General features: G+C 44.6%; 1 protein-coding gene across 1 annotated transcript in view; it reads right to left on the minus strand.

Moving 5' to 3' along the window:
* Positions 1-1,248: 1,248 nt before the first annotated feature.
* ADCY1 (adenylate cyclase 1) overlaps positions 1,249-27,515 on the minus strand; it is a 252,600-nt gene continuing 226,333 nt past the window's right edge. Inside the window, exons 19-20 of the mRNA XM_023544192.2 lie at positions 26,517-26,641; positions 1,249-1,587 (exon numbers count right to left, since the gene is read on the minus strand). Coding sequence (XP_023399960.2) covers positions 1,249-1,587; positions 26,517-26,641 — 464 coding nt within the window. The remainder of the gene's footprint in view (positions 1,588-26,516; positions 26,642-27,515) is intronic.

A 27,515-nucleotide genomic window follows, 5' to 3' on the forward strand; every position in this document is an offset into this window, starting at 1 on the left:
CAGGGCCATGGGCATCTGCATGCTCAGCCTCTAACCTGGAATCTTTCCTCCCTGGAATTCAGGTCTGACCTGTCTGTTCAGGTGGACCCCTGGGTCTGGCTATTTTGTCACCCCTCCCTTCAGGTCCTCCCTGACACCCAACACATCCTCAGGGTTCATCCCCAGTGCGATCCACGGGGAGGCCAGGTTGGAGACTCAGATTTCAATGGCATGACCTGCAGTCATTCAGGTCCCTTGGAATGTTCCCATCCTCCAGCCTGAAACTAGACCGTGATGCCTGGCCTTATGACAACTAGCTACCTCTGGAATACTAGGCTCTGGAGGGCTGGTTTTGCCCAAGAAACAACACGTTCTATCAAATAAACTTTCCCATGTGGTGAGCCTTGCTTGTTCTCAAGATAAAAGCCTTGTTCTGTTAAACTGATAGGAACCCAACCCTCCCCTGCAAAAAGAGAACAAGCGGCGCTGATGGAGCACTGACTGCCGCGTAGAAGGGGACTTTCAGGTTTACAGGAGCTGAGTGCTGTCGGAGCACGTGGTGAAGGATGCACAGCAGAGCAAACTCCTGAGCAGATGGCGCCTGGGTGAGTGTGTCTGCAGGCCATCTGGGCACTCCCGAGCTGGCCTTGGAGAGAAGGCCCGTGGCCACCAGTATTCCAGCAATAAGGGCAGGACCTCTCAGTGCTCCAGGCCTGTCCTGGTCTGCTGGGCATTGTGTGTCAGGGACTTGAGCCCTGCTGGGCTGGCTGAGCTCGTGGCCCAGTTCCTGGGGCACAGCCTTGGCTCCATGGAGAGGGCTTAACCTTAGGGCATGTCTGCAGTAGGTGCCTCACACACACCTCTTAAGCTGACCAGCCAAACCTCCCTGGCTCTTGCTATCGCTTTGGTGGGTATCCTGGAGTCCCTGTGCCCACTGCTAACTTGGCCAAACTCAGCAGGCCTGCTAATGAGAGACACGGCTCCCCTTTGCTGCCGAAGAAGACTAAATAGATACAGCTCCTACCAAAGCCTCCTGTCTGCGCAGAGGCAGGAGAGCATGTGTGCGTGCTTACACAGGTCTAGCATCTCCTCCCACAAAGTCACGGAGATACTGCTTCTGTGAGCATCTTGGCCCTCGGACCACACATGACACATGCTCCTTTCCTAGCCCAGTTGTACTCTGAACTGCCTACTGGTTGGGCTGGTCCTGGGCCGAGTTCCCACTCTGTGGGCCTTGGAAGAGGCCCCCAGCCTGGTGGCATGGACATGCTAAGCCTCCTTCACAGCTGCTCTGGAGGGGAGGTACTGGAGAGTGGGCTGTGAAGGGAGGCCTGTGCTCTGCACAGCCCCCAGCCCCGCTTGGACCGAGAAGCCAGCCACACTGGGCACCGGGGGGCAGCTGGTGGCCAGTCTGGTCTGGAGGCCGGCTTTCCTGTAAGGACACATTTTCCGCTCCATGTTTAAAGACCTGGTTTGGGAGCCACTTCCATCAATCCTTCCCTCTAGGAAGTATGTCAGCATTTCACCTTTGCCCTTGACACTGACTTTTCCTCTGCACATGAACTGGTAGCTGCACCCTTTCAGCAGCCGGTGAACTTCCTCTGTCACCTGCCATCAGAGAAAAGAGAGATTACTCTTGGTTATGGGCAGCAAGGAAGAGGTCCTTCAGAGAGTGGAGTCTCAGGTGCATCTAGGGTGCCACCAAGATGCCTCTCCCCATGTCACTCCCACCCTGACGGGGCCTGCAGCCAGGGCTGCTGCTCCCCTCTCTGATACCCTTGAAGATAATAGGGGCCTGCAGATACAGTGGGGAAACACCTGCGCCTGGGTGCCTGGGCAGCCAGGCCCTCACGGTCAGCCCACAGGAGTGCCGCTCCCGGCAATATTCGATATGTGGGGTTGTGGGGTTGTGAAGGGGGGTTGTGGGGGAACCAGACAGTGGGGAGGGGTGGGCAGGCTGGAGCTAGAGTGGGGTCTGGAGCCTGGGGGCTGGAGTGCGCTGCAGTGTGTGCCTCACCCACTAGCTAGGCTCCCAGCCATTTCATGAGCCAGCTGCAGATGATGGGCAACAGCAACAAACAAGCATGGCCATAACCCTTGGAGGCTTCAGGACAGGTGCATTCAGAGTGCTGAGTTCAGACTGCAGGGATGCCCCTCAGCTGGAAGGGAGGCGAGCCCAGGAGTCAGGGTACACGCAGGCCTCAGCGCAGAGATGGTGGTGCATAAATTACCCAGAAAGAACAATTTCCCAATCAATATTTTACTTGGCATAATTCCTTCACAAAGTTAGAGAAACGTAAAGGATGAGAAAGTATTTGTTATGGACCAAATTGTGTCCCCCCAAAATATGTGTTGAAATCCTAACCCCTGTGCCTGTGAATGTAATTCCTTTTGGGAGTAAAGTTTTCTTTGTTATGTTAATGAGGTCATATCAGTATAGGGTTGCCTTAAACCCATCACTTTTGAAATAGAAAAGGTGCAAATTAGGGACAGAAGCAAGCAAGCATGAATGAGGAAAAGATAGATGCCACACAGAGATCTTCAAGGAATGCCAGGAAGAACGCTCAAGAAGCTGAGAAAACGAGACAAGGAGCAGACAGAAAGCCTTCTTCCAGAGCCAATACATTAAATTCAGACTTGTAGTCTCTGAAACTGTGAGAAAATAAGCTTATGCTTCTTAAAGCCACTCACTTGTGGTATTTCTGTTATAGCAGCACTAAGAAACTAAGACAGTACTTAAAAATAAAGTACTGTAAACAGAAAAAAACATGCTAATTTGGTTCCTCTTTGCTTTATGTTGGGGAAGATGATCTTGTAGTCACCTGCCCATCCCACTCCTTCCTTCCCTCCCCCTGGAGAAGCCCTTCCAACCCCCTCCCATACAAGTACCCTCTCCTCCTCACAAATGTTCCCCCAAAACAGATGCTCCCCTTCACAGTCATCTAAATTCTGGCCTCTTTAGTTGAAACAATTCAATTCATTCCAAGTCCACTCTCTCACATCCCCCCAAATTTTCCAGTTCTCGGCAGTACTGGGGGTAAGAGGGATCCATTCTTTCTGTGTAAAGCTGAATTTGTGCCTTGTTTCATTTTCTTCATAGCTTTCATCATGGTCTAAAACCTGGCCTGGGTGTTTGCGTGCTTACTGCCTAATCCCTTCACTACAAAATAGGCGGCATGGCATTTGGGATCTTATCTGTCTTGCCTACCATCTATCACAGCCTTGGCAGCACTTGCTGGATGAAAGGACTACAGACCAGTCATAGGGCAGCCTGGGCGAGGCAGGGAATTACCAGGAAATCCGAGAGACAAGTTTGCTGCTCTGGGAGTGTGGGTGTGTAACGGGCAGCCCTGCAGAAAATGTCACTGGGTGCTGTTACTCTACTTCACCGGTAACCCCTTCAATACCTGTGGCTGAACTCCTATACTGTGTCAACCTTGGGGCCCATGATCTGAAACTTCCCTGAGTCTCTTAGGTGGGCAAGGCTTTTCCTGGGCCTGCTCACCTCCCATCTGCCCAGACTGTGCTTCCATAATCAGGATGGCCTGATGGAGAGGGGTGAGGTCTGTGCCTCGGTGTCACACCAGGTCCTGCTAAGGGGAAGTCCCCTAAACTCCAACCCTCAGTGTCCTACTTTAACATTATCAATGAGAATAAAACAATGATTACTTTCTAAGGTCATTACGTCAATTAGCAAAGACATACAGAGTGCCCAACAGTGCTGGGTACATGCAATAAGCTAAACCTATGTCAAGTGTTATCACAGAATTGATTCTCATTTTTATATTATACATTTTATTCATAAAGAGTTGAAGGAAACAGGAAGAAGATCGTGGATCTGATAGATGCGTCTTAACATTTCCCTACAACAAAGACTCAAGAAACCAATTCAAATAGATACAAACAACTACTGTGGATCCCTGAACATCAAAGGGAAGGTTGAAGAGTTGGACTGAACACTGCCTGGAAAGAGAAAAAAAAAAAAATTTTTTTTTAGAATGAAATCCGCAAGAAGGTGGGGATTCTCAGAGAATCAATATCTGGCCAGCTGGCCCAGCACAGCATGGCTGTTTTGAGGCAGCAGCAAACAACATCCCTGGGCAAGGAGCCCAGGAAGGCAGCTGCATGGAAAACATAGCTGGAGTCAGAGATATTGAGTGAATGAACCTAGAAAGAAATGAGGTAGGCAGTTTGTGTGCTTGGTGTCCAAGAAGGAGATATGAGTGAGTCCCATAGCTTTGAAGGCAGGATAACACAGGGAAGTATCACTGGAACAAAGTGGTGCAGACCAAACTGTTGGAGCCTCAGGACAGGGACTGATAAGACAGGGAGTGCAATTCTGTAGAGGGACAAGGGAGAGTGAAGGAAGGTGGGAGGGAGCTTTGTAGTCCCTGGCAAGTGCAGAGAAAAGGACATTGAGACTGGTGACAGGATTTCCTATTAGCAATGGTGCATGTCTACTGGGGTGGAAGACATTCATTGAATAGCGAAACAGCAGAGTAATCATCAAAAGTTTCCCCCTTGAACAGCCTCAGGCTGATCCCTCTTCCCCTTCCATTTAAGCAGCCTCCCCCCAATCCCCTGCCTCCATAGCCTGTTTGGTGATGCATCCTCAGTGACTTGCTCAACACTTGACACGCTCACCAGTCCCTGGCCCAGCCGTGTGGAGAGGAGTCCCAGAGACACACCCACAGTTCCTGCCACCCAGCCACATGGAGAGGAGTCCTGGAGATGTCTATGCTCCACTCGCCTGACCTGTGCAGTGAGGAGCCCCCGAGAACTACCTACCACACCTCTTTCCCAGGCTGAGTCCACCATGCACCCCACCTGGCCTGCATTCACTTATTGCCCTCCTCGCTTACTGCTCGCCCACCCTTCCTGAGCACACTGTACACCCTAACTAGCCTGCGAGGTGAGGCGCCCCCAGTGATCTGCCTACCACATACCCCTCCCATTCTCTACCTATTTCCTCATGCTATCAGAGCATATGCAGAGGCCCTCTAACCTCCCCCTCGCCCTAGGACACCAATCCATAACTAAGCAGAGGGCTTGTCTTACCCATTAGAGTTATACTGCATCTCTGCATCTGCAAAGACGACCCATACCGCTCTCCAGAGGCCATGCTAACAGCACATGCTAATGTGGAAGGACCACACAGACCCACAAGAGCTGTGGAGAGATCCTGACTACCCAACACCTGGAGCCCCACAACTGGGAGGGGTCCTGCTTGCATACCTCCGTGCAATCATCAAGGGAAGACATATGTACCCAATGACAGAGGATTCCTGTGTGAATGCAACCCATCATACCCAACAGTGAGAGAAAATTACTCCCAACCAACCAGCAGCATCATAGTCATACACAAACCAATGCTATAAAGCATGATCAATTAAAACAATACAAAAGAAGGCAGGCAATTTAAAGAGAAAGGAAAAAATCTAAGCTCCAGATACACTGAAACAAAAGTAAAACAACACAAAAAAGACAAGAAACATTCAATAAATAAAGAAATGTATAAACAAAATAGAACCTTAATGCTTTGAAGTTAATTACAAATCCTGTGAAGAAACAGGATAAGATGGCTCAAGAAAACAGGTAAAACAAAGGAATGGAAAACCTTTCTGAGGAAGAACTGATAATAGAACTACATGACAAAGAATTCAAAAGACTAATATTTAATGTCCTCAAAGAGATCAAGGAGAACAGAAAAAGGCCTAGAATAATTCAGGAAAACAATACAAGAACAGAATGACAAACTCAACAGAGAAATAGAAACCATAAAAAAAAAAAAACTAGAAATTCGAAGATTAACAATAAAATATCAGAAATATGTAACTCAGTGCAAGGACACAGAAATAGAATTGGAACAATGGAAGAAAGAAACTGCAAAATTGAGGACAAATCCCTTCATACTAACTAGTTTGAGGACGATCAGAAAAAAGACTGAAGGGAAAAGAAGAAAGCCTAGGGGTTATGCAGGACACCATCAAGAGGAATAGTATATGTATATTAGTAATCCCAGAAGGGGAAAAGAGAAGAAAGAATATAGAGAGAAGCTTTGAAGATATCATGGTAGAAAACTTCCCAAGTACAATGAAAGATGAGAAGATTTACATCCAAGAAGCTCAACAAACCCCATATAGGACAGACCCAAAAATAAATTCACCAAGACACAACAATCAAAATTTCCAGAACCAAAGGCAAAGAAATAATTTTGACAGCAGCTCTTATCACTTACAAAGGAAACTCAACAAGACTAAACCTGATTTCTTGTCAGAAACCATGCAGACAAGAATACAAAGCCCTGAAAGAAAAGAACTGCCAACTGAGAATCATATATCCAGCAAAATTGTCTTTCAAAAATGAGGGCAAAACACAGACATTCCCAGGTAAGCAGAAATTAAGGGAATCTGTAACCATCAGACAAGCCCTACAAGAAATATTAAAGTGGAACTTCCAGCCAACATGGCACCATAGACAGAAGCACCACGCCGTTCCTCCACAGCAAAGACCCAAAAAACTAAGTAAAACACAGACAAACATCATTCCTGGAACCTAAAGTGCCAAATGAAGAGATAGAGAACTCAGCCAAGCACCGAATGAAATAAGAAACTGACAGAGGACGGAGAGTGAGTAGAGAAATGTGCAGAGGGCCCCATCAGCTAATACACCGTGGATCTGCCATCTTGGACTCCTGTTGGGGATTGGGAGACAGGGAGTACAGGAAAGCAGCTTCACAGAACTCCTAGCAGGAGACAGAGCACCCAGTAACCAGGGATACATGCTTTCCCACCCCCCATTTTCTCCCTGCTGCTCTACCTCCAAGCTTCCTAGTTGGCTGTGGTAGCTCAGCTGGCTGGGAAGTGCAGCACCCGTGCTGCCTGGATTTGCCCCACCCACACTGGAGATCAGCAGACAGGGAGTATGGGAAAGCAGCAGAAGACAGAGTACCCAGTAACAAGTGATATATGCTTTCCTAGCTCCTGCCCCTTCTCCACCCCCACTTCAGCCTCCTCTGCTTCCCGCCAGCTACAGTCTCTTGGCTGAGAGGCAACTGCTTTGGCCTTGGGCTGCTTGGATTTGCCCTGCCCCCACTGGCCAGGCCCCTGAACTGATATTGCTTCTTTCCTTCTTGTTTGGTTTCTTCTGTACCTCCTACCACCTCCCTCTCCTTTCTCTGGAACACCTGGCTCTGTGTGCCATCTTTGCTTCTTCTTCAAAGGCTATGAAGCCATGCTTCACTGAGAAACCACTCCCTCAGCCTGCGACACCACACTGGTGGGAACCCTGGGGCTTTTTTTTTTCCTTGTTTTGCTTTGTTCTGTTCTGTTTGTTTTCTTTTCATAGCTTGGGAGTCCCTTCTAGCCGGGCTGCACTGCGCAGCTTAGGAGCCACTCCTCCAATCTGTGCAGCCACATAGGTGGGATCCCTGGGGGTGTTTTTTTTTCTTCTTTCTTTTCTTTTTTCTCTCTTTTTCCCTTTCTGACTGTCTTCAGTTCTCAGTTCTTGTCTCGCTACACTTATCTTCTTTTCCTGTCTCCTGAATACCTGGTACTGTGTGACATCTATAATCCCTCTCGCCAGTCTATAGTGCGCAGCCTGGGAGCCACTTCCCCAGTCTTAGCAGCCCCATTGGTGGGAATCTGGGACTCCTGGAGGCTTTTCTTTTTTCTTTTCCAAATTTGTATCTAGTTTTTTTTTTTTTCTTTCTTTTTACCTTTCCTTTTTTCTTTTCTCCATTTCTCCGTTTCTCATCTCTCCACACTAATGGCAAGCTCCCTTAGCGCTCTTTTTTTTCTCTTTCTCTCTTTGTTGGCTTGTTTTTGGCTCCTGTTTTTCTCTCTTTCTCCTCTTTCCTGTACCCCTATTAGCCCCACACATCACAACCTCCCCCCTCTTTCCTGCCTACCCATACCGCGCACTGAACATCACACCTCCCAGCAGCACAGGCATGGACTACTAGAACCTGCCCAGCACTGATTCTTGGCCTGCCCTATCAGCCCTAGTACTTGCCATAAACAACCCATCCCAGCCCCTCCCCTTTAGCTGGACCTGCCCTGCTGCACCACAGCTGAATGACTAGCCCTGCCCATTGGATGAGGTGAAAAGTATCATGACTACAGATGAGCCAACAACAAAGAGCACACAGCCCACCAGCTCAGACGTAACCAAATAAAACAAAAAAGGACGAAACAAATTTACAATCAAGAAATGAAGAAAATAACTACTGAATGTCCTGAAGACAGGAGACATTATCAAAACATATTAAAAAACAGGACAGGATGGGTCGAGAAGGCATCCAAAATAAAACACCAGATGACTTTCTAGTAGAAGAAAAGGCACTAGAACTACCTGACAGAGAATTCAAATCTCTAATATTCAAAGCAATCCAAGGGTTGAAGCAAAAAGCAGACAAAAATGAGGAAAAAAAAAGACAAATTTTTGGAAAAGGCAGACAAATTCATGGAAAATACAGACAAAAAAATGGAACAATTCAGGAAAGTAATACAGGACCAATTTGCAAAATAAATTCACAAGTAGAAATCACACAAAAACAACAATTAGAAATCCAAAAAATAAACAAGATTTCAGAAACAGACAGTGTCATAGAAGGGCTGAGGAGCAGGTCTGAAATGATGGGAGACAGAATGAGCGAAACTGAAGACAAATACTTGGATACAACTCTGTTTGAGGAAAGATCAGAAAAAAGAATGAAGAAAAATGAATAAACCCTGAGAATTATGTGGGATACAATCAGAAGCAAAAATTTGCCAATGATTGAAATTCTAGAACAGGGAGAGAAAACGGAAAACACAGAGAGGGTCATTGAAGAACTGCTGACAGGAGACTTCCCTAATATCATGAATGATGAAAAGATGACCATCCAAGAAGGTCAACAAATCCCATATAGAATAGACCCCCAAAGAAAAACACCAAGGCATATCATAATCACACTTGCTAAAACCAAAGACAAAGAAAAAATCCTGTGAGCAACTCGAGAAAAACAAAAGATAACATACAGAGGAAAAACAATAAGACTAAGCTCTGATTATTTGGCAGAAGCCATGCAGGCAAGAAGGCAATGGAATGACATGTATAAAACCTTGAAAGAAAAAAAACTGCCAACCAAGAATAATATATCCTGAAAAACTTTCATTCAAATATGATGGTGAAATTAGGACATTTCCAGATAAACAGAAATTAAGGGAATACGTAAAACTAAACCAAACTTACAAGAATTATTAAAGGGAGTCCTTTGGTCTGAGAACAAACATCAGACCACAGCCTGAATCTAGGATGCAAGATTGTACCAGCCAGATACCAACCTAGGAAATGAACTCTCAGCGACTATCCAAAACCAAAAGAATTGCAACAGGGAGCCAGAGAGACTAATCTGTAAATGAAGACAACGTTAGAACAATAAAAGAGAGAATAAACAGTACAGGTAAGGAATTTTCTAATGGAGAGGAAGGCAAGATGATATCAAGTAATAATAGGAACCTATTTTTATTACCTAGGAAGACAAGAGTAAATTTCGAGGTAACCACAAAGAAAGTTAACAAACCTATTCATCAAAATAAAGAAGAAAAACAAAGTCTCAATAAAAACAAAAGAAATCCACAAGCAAAAGGAACTCAGCACAGGAGAGTTAGAGGAACAAAGGAAACGTTAGCACCACAGGAAAAAAAAAAAAAAAGGCACTACAAAATAACAGCAATAAACTCAAGGATAAAGAACAACAATGGATTTGTGAAGTATCTTATAACGTGGATGCATCTGGAGGACACCATGCTGAGTGAAATCAGTTAATCACAAAGGACAAACATTGCATGAGGCCACTACTGTAAAAACTCATGAAAAGGTTTATACAAAAAGAAACAATATTTGATGGTTACAAGGGAGGGGAGGGGTGGGGATGGAAAAACACTTAATAGACAAAAGATAAGCAGTAACTTTGGTGAAAGGTAAGGCAGCACACAATACTGGGGAAGCCAGCACAACCTGTACAAGGCAAGGCCACGGTAGCTCCATTGACTCATCCAAACTTCCTGAGGGACCAAATTGCTGGGCTGGGGGCTGTGGGGACCATGGTCTCGGGAAACATCTAGCTCAATTGGCATAACACAGTTTATAAAGAAAATGTTCTACATTCTACTTTGGTGAGTAGCGTCTGGGGTCTTAAAAGCCTGTGAGGGGCCATCCAGGATACTCACCGGTCTCAAGGATACTCTACTGGTCTCACTCCTTCAGGAGCAAGGAAGAATGAACAAAACTAAAAACATAAGGGAAAGATTAGTCCAAAGGACTAATGGACCACATCTATCCATGGCCTCCACCAAACTGAGTCCAGTACAACTAGATGGTGCCCAGCTACCACCACCGACTGCTCTGACAGGGATCACAATAGAGGGTCCCGGTCAGAGCTGGAGAAAAATGTAGAACAATATTCTAACTCAAAAAGAAAGACCAGGCTTGCTGGCCTGACAGAGACTGGAGAAACCCTGAGAGTATAGCCCCTGGATACCCTTTCAGCTCAGGAATGAGGCCACTCCTGAGGTTCATCCTTCAGCCAAAGATTGGACAGGTCCATGGAATAAAATAAGACTAATGGGGTGCACCAGCCCTAGGGCAGGAGGGAACAGGAAAGCTGGTAATATAGAACCCAGGGTTGAGATGGGAGTGTTGACATGTCGTGGGGTTTTTAACCAATGTCATACAACAATGTGTGTACTGTTTGCTGAGAAACTAGTTTGTTCTGTAAACCTTCATCTACAGTTCATTAAAGTATATATATATATATATTTTAAGAAATATTAAAGGGAGTCCTTTGGATAGAAAACCAACAACATCAGATAAGAATCTGAGATAAAGACACACGGCAGCATCACCTAGACACCAAGCCAGAAAAAGATTTCACAAAGAAAAATAAAGCTACAAAGTTGATTACAGGGAACCAGAGATATTAAGCTGTAAATGACGACACCTTCAAAGCAAAAGGGGGAATGAATGGTGTAGTTATAGAACTTTCATATGGAAAGGAAATCAAGGCGATTTCAAGATATAACAGGCTTTTAAATATAGGATTATAAATGTAAACTTGAGCGTAACCACAAACAAAATTAACAAAACTACTCACCAAAATAAAGAAGAAAAGACTCAATAAATATAGAAATAACAGTAACAAATGAAAAGAAAATCCACATACAAAAAGAACTCAGCACAGAAAATTAAGAACAAAGATACCGTTAAACCACACCACCTCACACACACAAAAAAGTATTAACAAAATGGAAGGAAGTAAATTCTTACCTATCAATAATCACACCGAATTTAAACAAGAGGTAGAGAGTGGCAGAACAGATACAAAAACATGACCCATCAATATGTTGTCAACAAGAGACACACCTTAAACAAAGAGACATAAATAGGTAAAAAATCAAAGGATGAAAAAAATATACCAAGCAAACAGTAACCACAAGAGAGAAGGACTGGTAATATTAATATCTGACAAAATAAACCTTAAGTCAAAATCCACAGGAGACAAAGAAGAACATTATATAATGATTAAAGAATCCATTCACCAAGAAGATGTAACAATTATAAATATTTATGCATGAAATGCCACAGCCCCAAATTTTATAAAACAACTAACAGAACTGAAGAAAGAAACTGATGGATTTACAATAATAGTAGACTTTAACATGTTACTTTTGACGATGAACCGGACAACAAAAAGAAAACCAATAAAGATACAGAAGATCTAAGTAACACTGTTAACCAACTGGGCCTCATAGACATATATAGAACACACCACCCAACAGCAGCACAATACACATTCTTCTCCAATACACATGGAACATTCTCCAGAACAGACCATATTTTAGCCCACAAAGCAAGGATCAGTAAATTGAAAAAGAATGAAATTATACAAAGTATCTTCTCTCACTATAATGGTATGAAACCAGAGGTCTGTAATAGCAAGAACAAGGAAAATAAATGAAATACACTTTTTTTAATAACAGGTTAGCTATTAGTTTCTAATAACTAAAAAGAAAAATTAAATCATAAAAAAAAAATCAAATGTGAAATAAAAAAAAAAAAAAACTTAGAATCAAATGAGAATGAAAACACAACATACCAAAACCTGTGGGATGCAGCAAAAGCAGTGCTTAGAGGGAAATTTATAGCTATAAATGTACTTTAAAAAAGAAGAAAGGTTCAAAATAACTAACTTAACCCGACAACTTGAATAAATAGAAAAGGAAGAGCAAGAGAAGACCAAAGCTACCAGAAGAAAGGAAGTGTAATAAAGATCAGAGCAGAAATGAAATAGAAAATGGAAAAACAATGGAAAGAATCAACAAGACTAGAAGTTGTTCCTTTGATGAGATCAACAAAATTGACAAAACTCTGTCCAAACTAACAGAGGAAGAAAAAAAAAAAAAGATGCAATTAACCAAAATAAATTAAATTGGAGCCATTACAACAGATCCAAATGAGATAAAGAGAATTATAACAGAATACTATCAAAAAATTGTACTCCAAAAATTTGAAAACCTAGAAGAAATGGACAAATTTCTAGAAACACACTGCCTACATAAAAAAAACACACTGCCTACATAAGCTAACATAAATACAGGTAGGAAATTTAAACAGACCCATAATGAAAGAAGAGATTGAAGATATCATCAAAAAACTCCCATTTAAGAAAAAAAAAAAAAAAAGCTCTGGCCCAGACAGTTTCACTAGAGAATTTCAAAAACATTCAGAGAAGAGTTGATGCAAATTTTGCTCAAACTCTTCCATAACATAGAAAAGGAAGGAATATTCCCTGACTCATTCTATGCAGCCAGCATTACCCTCATAACATAGCCAGGTAAAGCCGTCATGCACAAAAAAGAAAATTGTGGACTAATATCCCTCGTGAATATGGACGCAAAAATTGTCAACAAAATTCTAGTGAACAGAATTCAACAACACATTGAGCAAATTATACATCATGATCAGGTGGAATTTATACCAGGAATGCAAAGGTGGTTTGACATTTAAAAACCTATCAACATAATTCACCATATAAATAAATGGAAGGACAAGAATCACATGATCCTCTCAACTGATGCAGAAAAGGCATTTGATAAAATGCAACACCCTTTCCTGATAAAAACTCTCAGCAAAATAGGAACAGAAGGGAAATTCCTCAACATAATTAAGGACATATATGCAAAACTGACAACAAACATTATTCTCTGTGAAGAAAAACTGAAACCCTTCCCCTTAAGAACAGGAACGAGACAAGGATGCCCATTATAACCACTCTTTTCAATATTGTACTGGAAGTTCTAGCCAGAGCAATAAGGCAAGAAAGGGAAATAAAGGATATTCAAATCAGAAGGAAGAAGTAAAACTCTATTCGCAGATGATGTGATCCTATACATAGAAAATCTCAAAGATTCCACAAGAAAGCTGCTGAATCTCATAGAAGGATTCAGCAAAGTGGCAGGGTACAAGACAAATGCACAAAAATCTGCTGGGTTCCCTTACACTAACAAAGAGAATTCTTGAAAAGGAAATCAAGGAAACAATACCACTTACAATAGCCCGCAAAAGGGTAAAATAGTTAAGAATAACATAAGCAGGGATGTAAGAGACCTATACAAAGAAACACAACTGCAAGAAACTAAAAGACCGACATAAATGGAAGAACATTTTATGCTCATGGATTGGACAACTTAACATTATGAAAATGTCAATGCTACCCAAAGCAATTTATAGATACAATGTAATCCCAATCCAAATTCCAACAACATTCTCTACTCAAATGGAAAAACAAATCAACTTTATATGGAAAAGGAAAGATGTCCCGAATAGCCAGAGCAATATGGAAGAAGAACAAAGTAGGAGGCCTCACACTCCCTGATCTCAAAACATACTATAAAAAAAAAAAATTTTTTTTTTTTTTTTTACAGGCACAATAATCAAAACAACCTAGTAAAGTGGTTGGATGACAGACATATAGACCAGTGGAATAGAACTGGGAACCCAGAAGTAAATTATCAATCTACGGGCAGCTGATTTTTGACAAGGGGTCAAAGTCCATTCGATGGAGCAGGAACAGTCTCTTTAATAAATGGTGCTGGCTAACTGGATATCCACTTGCCGAAAAATGAAACAGCATCCATACTTCACACCATACACAAAAATTACCTCAAAATCGATCAAAGATCTAAATGTTAAAGCAAAAACTAAAAAGTTCCCGGAAGATAAACATAGGGACAAAACTATGAAACCTAATTTTTTTTTTCAAAAATAGATTATTAAACACAACTATAAATGCATGAACAACACAAAACAAATTAGATAACTGGGGCATCCTAAATATTAAATACATATGCTCAAAAAGACTTAATCAAAAGAGTACAAAGAAACTTACAGACTGGGAAAAAATCTTTGGGAATGACATAGCTGATAATGGTTTAATCTCCAAAACATATAGTAAACTTCAACAACTCAAAAAATCCAATCACAAAATGGGAGAAGGACCTAAACAGACACTTCACCAAAGAGGACATTCAAACCAACCAAAACCAAACCCGTTGCCATAGAGTCGATTCTGACTCATAGCAACCCTATAGGACAGAGAGGAACTGACCCATATGGTTTCCAAGGAGCTCCTGGTGGTTATTAGCCATAGCTCTTAAGCACTATGCCACCAGCATTTCCAAAGAGGACATTCAAGTGGCCATCAAACACATGAGAAGATGCTCGAAATCATTAGCCATTCCAAACCAACTAAACCTGTTGCCTTCCAGTTGATTCCAACCAAGAACGACCCTATAGGACAGAGTAAAACTGCCCCATAGGGTTTCCAAGGAGTGGCTGGTGGATTAGAACTATTACAGAGATGCAAATCAAAACTACAATGAGATATCATCTTACCCCTGAAGAAAATGCCACTGATTAAAACAAAAAAAAATGCTGGCGAGGTTGTGGGGAGATTGGAACATTTATCCACTGTTGGTGAGATTGTAAAATGGTACAACTGCTATGGAGAATAGTATGGAGCTTCCTCAAAAATGTAGAAATAGAAATACCTTATGATCCAGCAATCCCACTAGTAGGCATATACCCCAGAGATCTAATATCAGGCACACAAACAGACATATGCACACCTATGTTCACTGCACCCTTATTCACAATATTTTGGATCTTTTCAAAGAACCAAGCTCTAGTCCTGTTGCTTCAGTTGTTTTTCTGTTTCATTTATTTCTACTCTAATATTTATTGTTTCCTTCCTTCTGGCAGCTGTGGTCTTCTTTTTCTGCTTTTTTTCTCATTTGTTCAAGCTGTAGGGTTAAGGTATTGATTTTGACCCTTTCTTCTTTTTCGATGTGTGCATTTATTGCTGTAAATCAGCCTTTGAGCACTGCTTTTCCTGTGTTCCAAAGGTTTTGGTATGTTGTATTTTCATTCACGTTTTTTAATTTCATTTTTAATTTCTTCTATTATGAGTGGTTTTTAAGCATGGCATTGTTCAGTTTCCAAGTATTTGATTTTTTCATTGTTCTTCCTGTTATTGATTTCTAATTTGGTAGCATTGTGATCTGAGAAGATGCTTTGTATTATTTTGAAGTTTTTGAATTTACTGAGGCTTGCTTTGTGGGCTATAGGATATGGTGTATTCTAGAGAACGATCCATGCATGCTGGAGAAGAATGTATACTGCACTTCTGTTGGGTGGAGTGCTCTGTATAGGTCTATCAGGTCAAGTTGGTTGGTTGTGTTATTTAAATCTTCTGTATCTTTGCTGAGTTTCTTTGCAGCTGTTTTGTCCAAAAAGTTATTGTAGAACTGTCTATTGCTCTTTTCAATTCTGTTAGGGTTTGTTTTATATATTTTGGAGCTCTGTCATTGGGTGTGTAGATATTTATTACGGTTATGTTCTCTTGGTGGATTGATCCTTTAATCATTATAAAATGTCCTTCCTTGTCTCTTAGGATGCAGTTTGACTTAAATTCTATTTTATCAGAGATTAATATTGCTGTCCGTGCTTTTTTTTTGTTACTGTTTCCTTGCTACTTTTTTTCCCCCATCCTTTGATTTTTAACCTCTTTATGCCTTTGTGTTTAAGGTATGTTTCTTGTAGGCAACATATTCTGCTCCTCTGACTTTCTATTGAGTTGTCTAATTCTGTAATTTTATTGTTAATCATCTGAATTTCTGATTGCTATCTCTCTAGGGATTCTTGCAGCTTATTAAATTTTTCATTATGTTCTTGAACAACCTTTTTAATTTCTTCAACTGCTTTATCTGTGTATTCCTTGGCTTGTTCTGAGTATTGCCTGATCTGCTTCCTGATGTCTTGAAGAGTGCTGCTTATTAATTTTTTGTATTCTGCATCCAGTAATTCCAGGAAGGCACCTTCATCCAGAAGATCCCTTGATTCTTTGTTTTGAGAGCTTGTTGAAGCAATCATGGTCTGCTTCTTTATGTGATTTGATACTGACTGTTGTCTCCAAGCCCTCTGTAAGTTATTTTATGTTTGCTTACTGTATCCTAGCTTCTTGCTTTGTTTTGTTCTGATATGCCCAAATAGGTTGCTTGAGTGAGCTAGCTTGATTATTTTCACCTTTGAAGCACTAACTTCCTGCCACCAGATGGCTAGAGATGTTATCAGGTATATCAACTGAGGAGTCCATTCACTTTTCTTGTATGGATTCAGCTTAGGTGTCCAGGTAGTTTGTCATCAAGTATGTGGTACGAGCTCTGTCCTATAGTCTTAGAGGGGCAGGGGTGATTGATGTAGGTACCAGTATCTGGTTGCAGCAGGGGGTCCCACTCTGAACAAGGCAGGGGGCTGACAACTGTCCCTCAAGTGTCTGTGAGGAAAGTGCGGCCCCGTTCCCTAGAGTGCACAAGTGGGAGGGTTCTGCAGACAGACCATGGGCACCCAATGCTTTTGTTTGTAAGGACTGGGAGGTACCAGTTGTCCTTGGACCCCTGTCATGGGTGGCTGGGTGGCCTGAGTGGAGCCACCAGTCCTTAGGCCCCTGATGTGGGTACGTGAGGACCCTGTTTAATACGCAAAGCGGTGTCAAACATCTAACACCCACCTCTTCACCGCGCAGCTGAAAGAGTTGCAGTCTGCCAACAAGGGCCTATTCTCCTGAAATAGGCCCACACAGGTCCGTGTGGGGCGGACGGGGTAAGGTATTCAAAGTCCATGGACTGTTTATGCCTGGACAAGAGCCACTTCTGTCCTGAGCTCCCCAGGTTAGTGGAGCTGGCAGATTATCTTTTCCCCAATTGTGAATAATCTCCAGGCCCAGGAGAATGGCTTAGAGTGCACAGCAGGACCTATCTCAGGCCCAGGGAAATCGACAGTCACTAAAGCCGTCTTGGGGGCTGGGGCCGCGGTAAAATATATGCAAGTACTTAGCTTTTGCCAAGAGCGCCGTTCTTCTCTGGTTCCGGAGGTGTGAGTAGGCTGTGTGGCTGGCTATTTCTCCCTGAGGAAACTGCAGCTGAATGCTACCACCAGCCCACTGCGGCCTGAGGGTTCCTGGTGATTCAGGTCCAGCAACTCCTCTCCACTTCTGAACCGTCTCTTCCTCTCCCTGTTGCTCAGCCCATTTTCTAACTTTGCCTTTGATTGTCAGGGCTCCTAGCCTGTCATAAATATAACTGTTTCACTTGTTTTTTCAGGTCTTTGTTGTAAGGGGGTTTACCAGAAGCGTCTGGCTATTCCACCGTCTTGGCCTCGCCTCCCTCGGAAAGTTTGATTATGATATTTCTTGGTGACTTTCTTTTGCGGTCCATCCTGTATGCGGTTCGCTGAGCTTCTTGGATGGGAATCTTCTCGTCTTTCATGATACTGGGAAAGTTTTCTTCCAGCAAATCTTCAAAAATTCTCTTTGTGCTTTTCTGGTGTCCTCCTGTTCTGAGATTCCCATCACATGTAAATTATCCCTCTTCATAGTGTCCCACGTAACTTTTAGGTTTTCTCCTTTTCCAGTCTTTTTTTTCTGATTGTTCCTTAAACAAGTTGGTATCAAGGGATTTGTCCTCTCTTCCACTAATTCTTTCTTCTATCTTTTCAATTCTACTTCTATGTCCTTCTGTTGAGTGATCTATTTCTGATACTGTATTGTTAATCTTCTAGATTTCTAGTTGTTGTTTTTGTATGATTTTTAAATGTCTATTTAATGTGTCATTTTGTTCTTATATTATTTTCCCATATTATTCTATGGTTTTGTCTGTGTTTTCCTTGATTTCTTTGAGGACCCTATATATATATATAAGTCATTTGAATTCCCTATCAGGCATTCTATAATCATCTCTTCCTCAGAAAGATTTTCTGCCCCTTTATTTTGGTCAGAGCCTTGGTGGCACAGTGATTAGGAGCTCAGCTGCTAACCGAAAGGTTGGCAGTTCAAATCCACCAGCCACTCCTTGAAAACTCTATGGGGCAGTTCTACTCTGTACTATAGGGTCACTATAGGCTGGAACTGATTCGACAGTAACAGGTTTGGTTTGGTTTTGGTTTTACTTTGGTCATCTGGCTGAGCCTTCTTGTCTAGTTTCTTTACATGATTTGATATTGTCTGCTGTGTGAGGCATTAAGATGTTATTTTATTTATTTATATTTTTGTTTTCATTTTTCCACTGTGGCCAAGTTGGGCATGCTTTGGTGATCGTACATCTGGCAGCACAGGGGTGTTCACTTACTGCCCCCAATGGTGGGCAGGTTGACTCCTTGTCACTGTTCACTGTACATGTGAGATGGCTGAGGGTATACTGGATGGGTGCTAACTGGCAGTATGGGAATGCTCACAGTCATTCACTAGGTGGGCAAGTGACAGGCAAGGATCAAGACAGGTGTCTCGGTGGCACTGAGATGCTCTGTCAGGGGGTATGGGGAGGACAAATGGGGGCATGTAGGTGCTCCTTCTGGCAGGAAAGAGGTGGGGCAGTTGGCCAGGGGTCACACAGTCTCCTGGGTGGGGGAGGGGTGGGGCAGGAGGCTGGGGATCATAGAGGCACTCTCTCTGGTGAATGAGGGCAGGCAGCTGGGGATCACATGGGTGTTCTATCCAGTGGGGGAGGGGCAGGGCAGATGGCCAGGGAGAAAGAGAGAGGAAAAAAGTGGCGGGGGGGATAGTCTATTCCTCTGAGCTTGCCACCCACCCTACTGGTGAGGTATCGCTGCTGGAGAGTTACCCTGTCTTTGGGTCCTGGTTCCCTCCCTGCTCTGTGTATGCTGGGATCTCTGAAGCTCTTGTCCTACTTCCTGTACTTTCCCCTTTTTAGCTCCAGTTCATGTTTTGCACATCTTGTTTCACTCTTGGTATGTCAACAGTTTCTGTCTCCTCCTATTGGGAACTCCGTGATGTTGTTTTCCTGTGCTCCTCACCCAGGGTCACTGCTGGCTTTGTTTCCAAATGGTCCTGCTGTGCTAGGCTGTCTGGCAGGGGATCTCTGCACCATGTCTCTCTCTGTTTGTTGTTGTCATTCAGTTTCTTTTTCTAATTGGTGTTTGATCTAATTCTATATCCTTTCATTTGATGCTCAAGTTTCCAGGGTTGTCATCTGTATCTGTTTTACTTTGTTTCTTGGATCTTTGCTGTAGAGGGACAGCATGGTATATCTGACTAGGCTGCCATATTGAATCTCCAGCACTATGCTCTTTTAAGAACTATATATATGAGATCAAATTGACAACAGGAACTCAAAAGATCAGGGGACAGCAAGTTTATGTTAATGAGGGAGGAACAACTCAGAGGGTGAGAATGCTTGCACTATATGAAGAATGTAATCAATGTCATTGTTGCATGTTTCACTGTGTATATTCTCAACAACAAAATTAATAAAATTTAGGAAAAAAATTTAAAAAAAGATGGAAACAACCTAAGTGCCCATCAACAGATAAATGGATACAAAATGTGGTATATACAAAAATGCAATTATTACACAGCTATAACAATAATGATGAGTTCTCAAAATATAAAGTGGATGAATCTGGAGAAAATGATGTTGAGTGAAATAAGTCAATTACAAAAGGACAAATATTGTACGGTCACACTTTTATAAGAAGACAAGAATAGGTACACACACAGAAAATGTTAATTGGTATTTATCAGGGATGGGAGAGGAAGGGGGGGAATCACTGATAGTAGACACTTGTTATTTTTGGTGATGGGAAACTCAATATTGAATATGAGTGAAGTATGCACAACCTGACCAAGATAAATGATGACACCAAGAAGAGCACAAGAATAAAGGACATTTTTGGTAAATGCTGTAACGTACACAATTTTGCAACAACAGCTACAATAACCAAAAAATATGGGTGTGATTACATACCAAAAAAACCCTTTGCCATCAAGTCAACTCCAACTCATAGTGACCCTCTAGGAGAGTAGAACTGCCCCATACGGTTTCCAAGGAGCACCTGGTAGATTTGAACAGCTGACCTTTTGGTTTGCAGCTGTAGCTCTTAACCACTATGCCACCAGGGCAGCGGTTACATAGGTAGATATATATGCGTATATGTGGTTAGGAAGGTATATGTGTGTATATACAGGTGCACACATAGTTGTATCTGTAGGCATATGTATATACATGTTTGTATGTGCTGCATATATATTCATATATACAATAAAGTACACAGGGGGCACAATTACAGATACTTCCTAGACATAACCAAACACCTCATGAAATTTGTTTACTGGATTTGAAAGCTTAGGACCATAGTCTTGTGGGACAACTAGATCAATTGCCATAACATCGTTCATAAACCTTATGTTCTACATCCCAGTTTGGTGAGTAGCATTTGGGATCATAAAAGCTTGTGCGTGGCTATCTTAGATACAATTACTGGTCTTTACTTCTCTGGAGCAAAAGAGAAAGATGGAAAACAAAGACTCAATGAAGAAACTAGTCTACAGGACTAAAAGCCTGCATGAACCATGGCCTCATCTATCTTGAGACCAGAAGAACTAGATGGTGCCCGGCTGCCACTACTGACTGTTCTGACTAAGGACACAATAGATGGTCCTGGATAAAATGATAGAAAAATGTAGAACAAAACTCAAATTCTTAAAAAATGCCAGACTTACTAGACTGGCAGAGACTAAAGGAACCTCAAAGACTATTGCCCTGAAGTAGCCTCTAAACTTTATACTGAAACCATACCCAGAAGTCACCTTTCGGATAAACAACAGATTGGCACATAAAATAAAGAATATCATCCATGAGTACTGTGCTTTTTTAGAAAATCATCTACATGAGACCAAATGGCCAACATTTACCCTAAAGCAAAGATAAGATGGTAAGAGTGGTGGCGGGGTTGGGGGGGTGGTCAGTGGGATGCAGGGAAGTTAGATTAATGGAAACGGAACAATAATGAGAATGTTAATATATTGTGAAAAATATAACTGAACAATATGTATGTACAGAAACAGTTATACGGGAACCTAATTTGCTATGTAAACTTTCACCAAAAACACAGTAAAATATTACCAAAAAAAAAAAAAGAGTTGAATGGTTTAAGAAAAAATGGATCGTGCTGAAATTCTTCAGGGTGCTTTCCTGGATGACGGCCCCAAAGGCTGCTGATCCTTTAGCCACCAAATATTTTTTATCTAGGGGACCCTGGGGACTAGAGCTGCCTGGGTCTCCAACTACACCCAGTTCTCCAGCAGGAACTTAAAAACAAAACAAACAAAAATCTGTTGCTGTTGTGTTGATTCCAACTCACACCAACCCTACATATAGGACAGAGCAGAACTGTCCCATACAGTTTCCAAGGAGCCAACTAGTAGATTCGAACAGGCTACCTTTCGGTTAGCAGCCTGAGCTCTTACCCACTGTGCCATCAGGGCTCCAACAGGAACTTACTGTGTCCCAAATGCATGTGTGTAACTTGAGCAATAGATGGACAGGCCGTAAAGGGGAGGTACCCTTCTCCAAAAGCCAAAAAAAAAGTCATTTCTCTAATGTGGCCTCTTAGGCACAAAATTACGTAATATAGTACAGTAAGATTTTGCTCTTCTCTTTCACAATTGGGAAACCCTGGTGGTGCGGTGGTTAGGAGCTATGGCTGCTAACCAAAAGGTTGGCAGTTTGAACCTACCAGGTGCTCCTTGGAAACCTTATGGGGCAGTTCTACTCTGACCCATAGGGTCGCTATGAGTCAGAATTGACTTGATGGCAATGGGTTTGGTTTTTCTTTTCACAATTGAACCTACAATTCTTCAGTTCAAAGCCAGCAAGATTGGACTTTCCTCAACCTCCTGAGCTCCAGAGTAGTGCATTCAAAAATTGGGGAGCCTTACCATTTGGGTGAGGCCTTGCATTTCACTGCTGTTGTCTTATTTTGTGAGAAGGAAAAGGTAATACAGTATCTGAATAACTGCACAGAGATGCAGAGAGGAAGCTGCTGGCACTGCTGCACTGCTGCCAGCACTCGGTCCATCCTGCAGAGCCTGCCCTGTGTGCAGGTGGGGAGGGGGCTTCTGTGTCTGTTTAGACCCCTGGACACTCAGGCTGCCCAGATGACCGTGTGCTCCCTCCCTGTGCTCTGTGGTTCTCACCGTAGGTCTCTGCTGTGGGGCCTTATTCAAACAGTGGAGAAGAACAGGCATGTGTGAGATGACAGTGGCAGGCCCGGGGAGGGAGCTGGGCCAGGAATTCTAGGAGAAGGCTGAGGAGGACTGCCTCAGCGAGAGCCAACTCAGAGACAGGAGAAGGGCCAAGGACTCAGCACCAGGCTTGCAGGTGGTCACACCAGGAGTCCCTATGAAAGCAGAGGAGGTGGCATGGAGCCAGGGGAAGTAGCAGAGACTCCCTGCCCCCCACGAGGCATGTGGCTGAGGGGACATCTGTGCAAGCACCCTGGAGCCTGGAGAGTATTGCAAGCTCGGGTGGCTTGGGAGCTGGCTGGTTGGTGCAATGCCTGCTCTGCCCCAGGCATGTTGGAGCTGGGCCTAGGGAGGGGTGGACAAACTAGGGTGTTCCAGTCTGGTGGAGACAGGCCATGCAAGAGCCCAGCAGAGTAATAGGGGTGCCTGTGGCCTGATCAGGGGCCACTGCCAGACTCCACTGGGTGATAGCAGCATGTGAAGAAGGCCCCAGGCAGGCTCACAGGCCCTGCATGCACAAAAGTGGGGAGGAGAGGTCAGGGTTCTGAGCAGGGAGCAAGCTGGTCAGGTCTGAGTTCAGAAATAGAAGTTCAGCAGTGGAGCTGTGCAGAGCAAGGCTGGAGAAGGTCCCCTTGAGGACGATCAGCCTTGGGGGAGGCTGGAGAGCAGTGCAGGGCTCTGACCATCCTAAGAGAGTGGCGGAGTAATGCACTGTATGCATGTCTCAGATACAAAGAGAAAGAAGTTCTGGTACACACTATGACACAGATGAACCTTGAAAGCAATATGCTGAGTGAAATAAGTCAGTCACAAAAGGACAAATACTGCATGAGCCTACCTATAGGAAATATCTAGAATAGGGAAGAGTATAGTGACTAAAGTTTATTAGTGGTTACCAGAGGTGGGCGGGGGGGGGCGGTGGGGAGGTGGAGGTAAAGGGGTGCTCACTGCTTAGGGGACACTGAGCTTCTGTTGTGGGTGGAGGGAAAATTTGGAAATAGACAATGGTGATGGTTGAACATAAACATAATTAATGGCATTGCATTGTAAAAAAATATGGAAATGGCAATGTTTTGTTACATATGTATTTGCCACAACAAAAAAAAAAGAAATGAACGCAGAAATATGAGGAGACACTATGTGGCAGTGCCTTTCTAGGTTCCCAGCAGAACGACCTGCTCCTCTGCTCTTGAGGGGACTCCTGGCATAGTCATTCCACTCTTCATAAAGCGCCAGGAAGATTTTGGTCTGCCTTTTGGTTAAACTGGAGCCCTGGCAGTGCTGTGGTTAAGAGCATGGCTACTAGCCAAAAGGTCCACAGTTCAAATCCACCAACCACTCCTTGGAAACCCTATGGGGCAGTTCTACTCTGTTCTAGAGGGTTGCTATGATTTGGAATTGATTCAATGGCAATGGGTTTTTCTTAAACTGCTGAATTCAAGAGGCCAAACAGAGCTCCCAAGTCAGTGTTCAGTGAAGGCCTGGTGGGTGGAGATGGCGTGACCGGGCAGGAGACGTGGGCTCTGTCCAGCTGGGCCTTGTCCCAGACCTGGGCAGGTCACTGCGCTCCTAAACAGCCTTATTCAAACAGTGGGGAAGGACATACATGTGGAAACAGGGTCTGCAGAAGGACTGAGACCTTGTGCTCAAGTCGATGGTCAAGTGCCTAAAAGACACAGCACAGTAGAAGCTCACACTGGGAATCAGGTCATCAGATAACCCTTGATATTACCAGCCACATGGTGAGTAAGCCAGCCCTCCTGCTCAGAGGCCAGCCCACAGTCACACACCTGAAAGGCCACGCGCCTGGGGAGCAGGGCACCTTCTCCCCAAGTCCTGAGACACCTGCAGTTCCCAGACAGGGTACAGCAGGGCTGAACATAGAGATCTGTCACAGTGGCCATCAGGTACTGGTGTCAGCTTCACAGGTTCATGGACATGCTGAGAGCCTCATCCAAGTTCCCTCTACTGGTAGGAACAGAGGTCAGTGCCTCCCAAACTCCCAGACAGCTTCCAGAGCTTTCAGAGGGCACTATGGCCAGAAGCCTGCAACCCACCAACTGTCCAGAAGGCCCTGGAATTGGGTATACACCCCAACACCTGCCCTTCAACACAGTATGCTGGTACAGACACAGGAAGATGGGCCGCACAGGGTACAAGAGGAGATGTGAGACTGCTCAGGAGCAGGAAGAAGGACTCCAGAAGCCAGCATGCCACAACTGCAGACATCAGGCATAAAGGAGACAGAGCCTATGACAGCAGGCAGCCTCACTAGTCATCGAGGACATGGCACGGAAAGGTGCTGTGACAGCGGGGCAGTTGCACTGGTCATTGAGGATGTGGTGGGGATAGGCCTTGTGACAGTAGGTGGCCTCAGTGTAATTGGGGGCAGATCGGGGACAGACCATGTGACAGTGGGAAGCCTCAGTGTAATCGGGGGTGTGGTGGGGATGGGCCCTGTGACAGTGGGTAACCTCACTGTAATAAGGATGTGGCAGGGACGGGTCCTGTGACAGCAGGCGGTCTCACTGTAATCAGGGGTGTGGTGGGGACAGGCCCTGTGACACAGGGTGATCTCACTGTAATCAGGGGTATAGTGGAGACAGGGCCTGTGACTGTGGGGGGCATCATTGTAATAGGGGGTGTGGTGGAGACAGGCCCTGTGACAATGGGGGGCATCACTGTAATGGGAGGTATGCGTTGCTGCAGGACAGGGAAGCACTGGGACCTCGGGTGTGTCTCTGAGACCAGGGCTGTATGTTGAGCTTTTTGCAGAATGAACTGGGATAATAAGAGGGCAGGTGAATAGCGAGTTCTTGGCAGAGGAACCTGCAGGCACCAAGGCAGACAGAGGGGCGAGCTTTGGGATTTCAGGGAGGCCGGTGCATGTAAGTAATGCTGGGAAGGAGGTGGAAAGTAGCCCTGGGTCATCTTGTAGAGAACCTCAGTGAAAAGAAAGAAACAGCTTCAGGTCAAGGAATGGCAGTGCACAGGTCAAAGGCAGGCAGAGCGCCCTCAGCTCTGTTTGGAAATGATGTCCTGTCCTAGGTCTTCTCTCCCTGGAGCCTTACACAGCCTGGAAGTCTTGGAGAAGACCTTTACTTGTGTCCCATTAACCAGGGACTTGAGAGCAGAGAAATGGATCTTGGTCTGGGCACACAGGCAGACCAAGGTGGGCCTACAGCTTCGGCCCCTTTTCCACTCAACCCATCTTTTTAAGTCGTTCTTTTAGAATAAGCAATGACCTCTCACAGATAAGTGCAGTTCTGCTCTCCCTGCCCATGTCCCTCCTTGGGGACAGGCCTCAGCAGGCACAGGGCCATGGCCCCAGGCTCAAACCTGTCCACCACCCTCTCCACCTTCAGAGCACAATGAAAACTGTGGAGAAAGCCCATCCCCACACCCCTATGGTAGCTGGGCAGGGGTTGCTGGGAATGCATAGGGGTGAGGGGAGGAGTCATGACCCTGTTACATACACTGTTCACCAACACACATGCAGTCACCTACAGGCTGGCCCCAGACCAACAAATGCACAAGTGGTCACCTATGGGCTGGCCCAGGAGCACGGCCGACAACCACCAACACCCATGTATCACTCACAGGCCAGCCCCAGGACCACAGAAATTATACCTCATGATCAATCAAACAGTAAGATACACCTGTCAGGATCCTACCATGCCCCCACAGCAGACCCAGTAAGATACAACTAAAAGTCACCCAAGCACAAGTGGGCGGTAAGACGCAGTGGACAGCACCTGCTCTGGAGCTGGACCACAGCTTCAATTCTGCCCTACTGCTCACTGGCCTCATGACGTTGGGCATGCCATTTTACCTCTTGTGCATCAGTTTCATCTGTGAAATGGGCACCTCTGCCTTAGGGGTGTCTGGTTGAACTGACCTGAATCTTGCCCTGGACCCCGGTGCTGTCCATGCGGCTGGCCACGTTGACCGTGTTGCCCCAGATGTCGTACTGAGGCCTCCGGGCTCCGATCACCCCAGCCACCACGGGGCCGACATTAATGCCTGCAAACAACAGCAGCAGGGTGGTGTTAGCAGGGAACGCAGGAGTGCCACAGCCTGCAAGCCCAGTGCACCTGGTCCTGGACCTGGACGCTGTTCCCCAGGCGAGGAGGCTACTCTTCCAAGGTCCTGGAATCCCAGGGCCATCTCATCCAGTCCTCCTTCCTAAAGCAAGGATCTGCACAGCACCATGGGGAGCTGCACCTTGCTTCCTCCCGATGCCGCCCAGGCCACTGTGGGGCACACTGACTGCTGGAGAATATTCCTAATCCTGAGACAGGGCTTGTCTTCTGGAGCTCGTCCACTCAGTGCTGGTGCTGAGTCCTGCGCCTGGAGCCTCTAAGAAGTCTGGTCATCCAGTGTGCAAATGCATCTTCCCATTTACAGAAGAAATGGGGGCTGCCAATTCTTCAGTCACATCTCTTTTAGGGCAGGGAACAGAACTGGTCACAGTAGTTTAGGATGTTGTGTCCTCCTCTCTTTATGTAGACAGGGCAGCTCCAGAGCCATACAGGATCACGGTGATCCAGGAACACTTGGGTTACACTCACCACTTGTGAGACCTTCAGCAAAGTGTTAACCTCTCTGGGTCTCAATTTCCCTAGTTTTAAAGTGGGGATAATAAAACCCATAACGTACAGGACTGTATTACACGTGGACTGTCTCTGAGGCTGTGACTACAATGCGCCGGTAGCTCCTCTGCAGCTGAGCTGTTCTTGCCTGAGCTCACGCCCGTCAACGCTCCCATTCTCGCTTGTGCATTTATTCTTACGAGGGTGGTCACCGGCTTTGTAACTCCCGTGGAAGTCTGAGCACTACAGTGCTGGGTGGTGCAGAATGTGGGGAGTACTGGACATGGCCATCAGGGTGAGTGGGT

This window comes from Loxodonta africana, chromosome 8, assembly GCF_030014295.1.
Source record: "Loxodonta africana isolate mLoxAfr1 chromosome 8, mLoxAfr1.hap2, whole genome shotgun sequence".
In the NCBI taxonomy this organism is placed as follows: domain Eukaryota; kingdom Metazoa; phylum Chordata; class Mammalia; order Proboscidea; family Elephantidae; genus Loxodonta; species Loxodonta africana.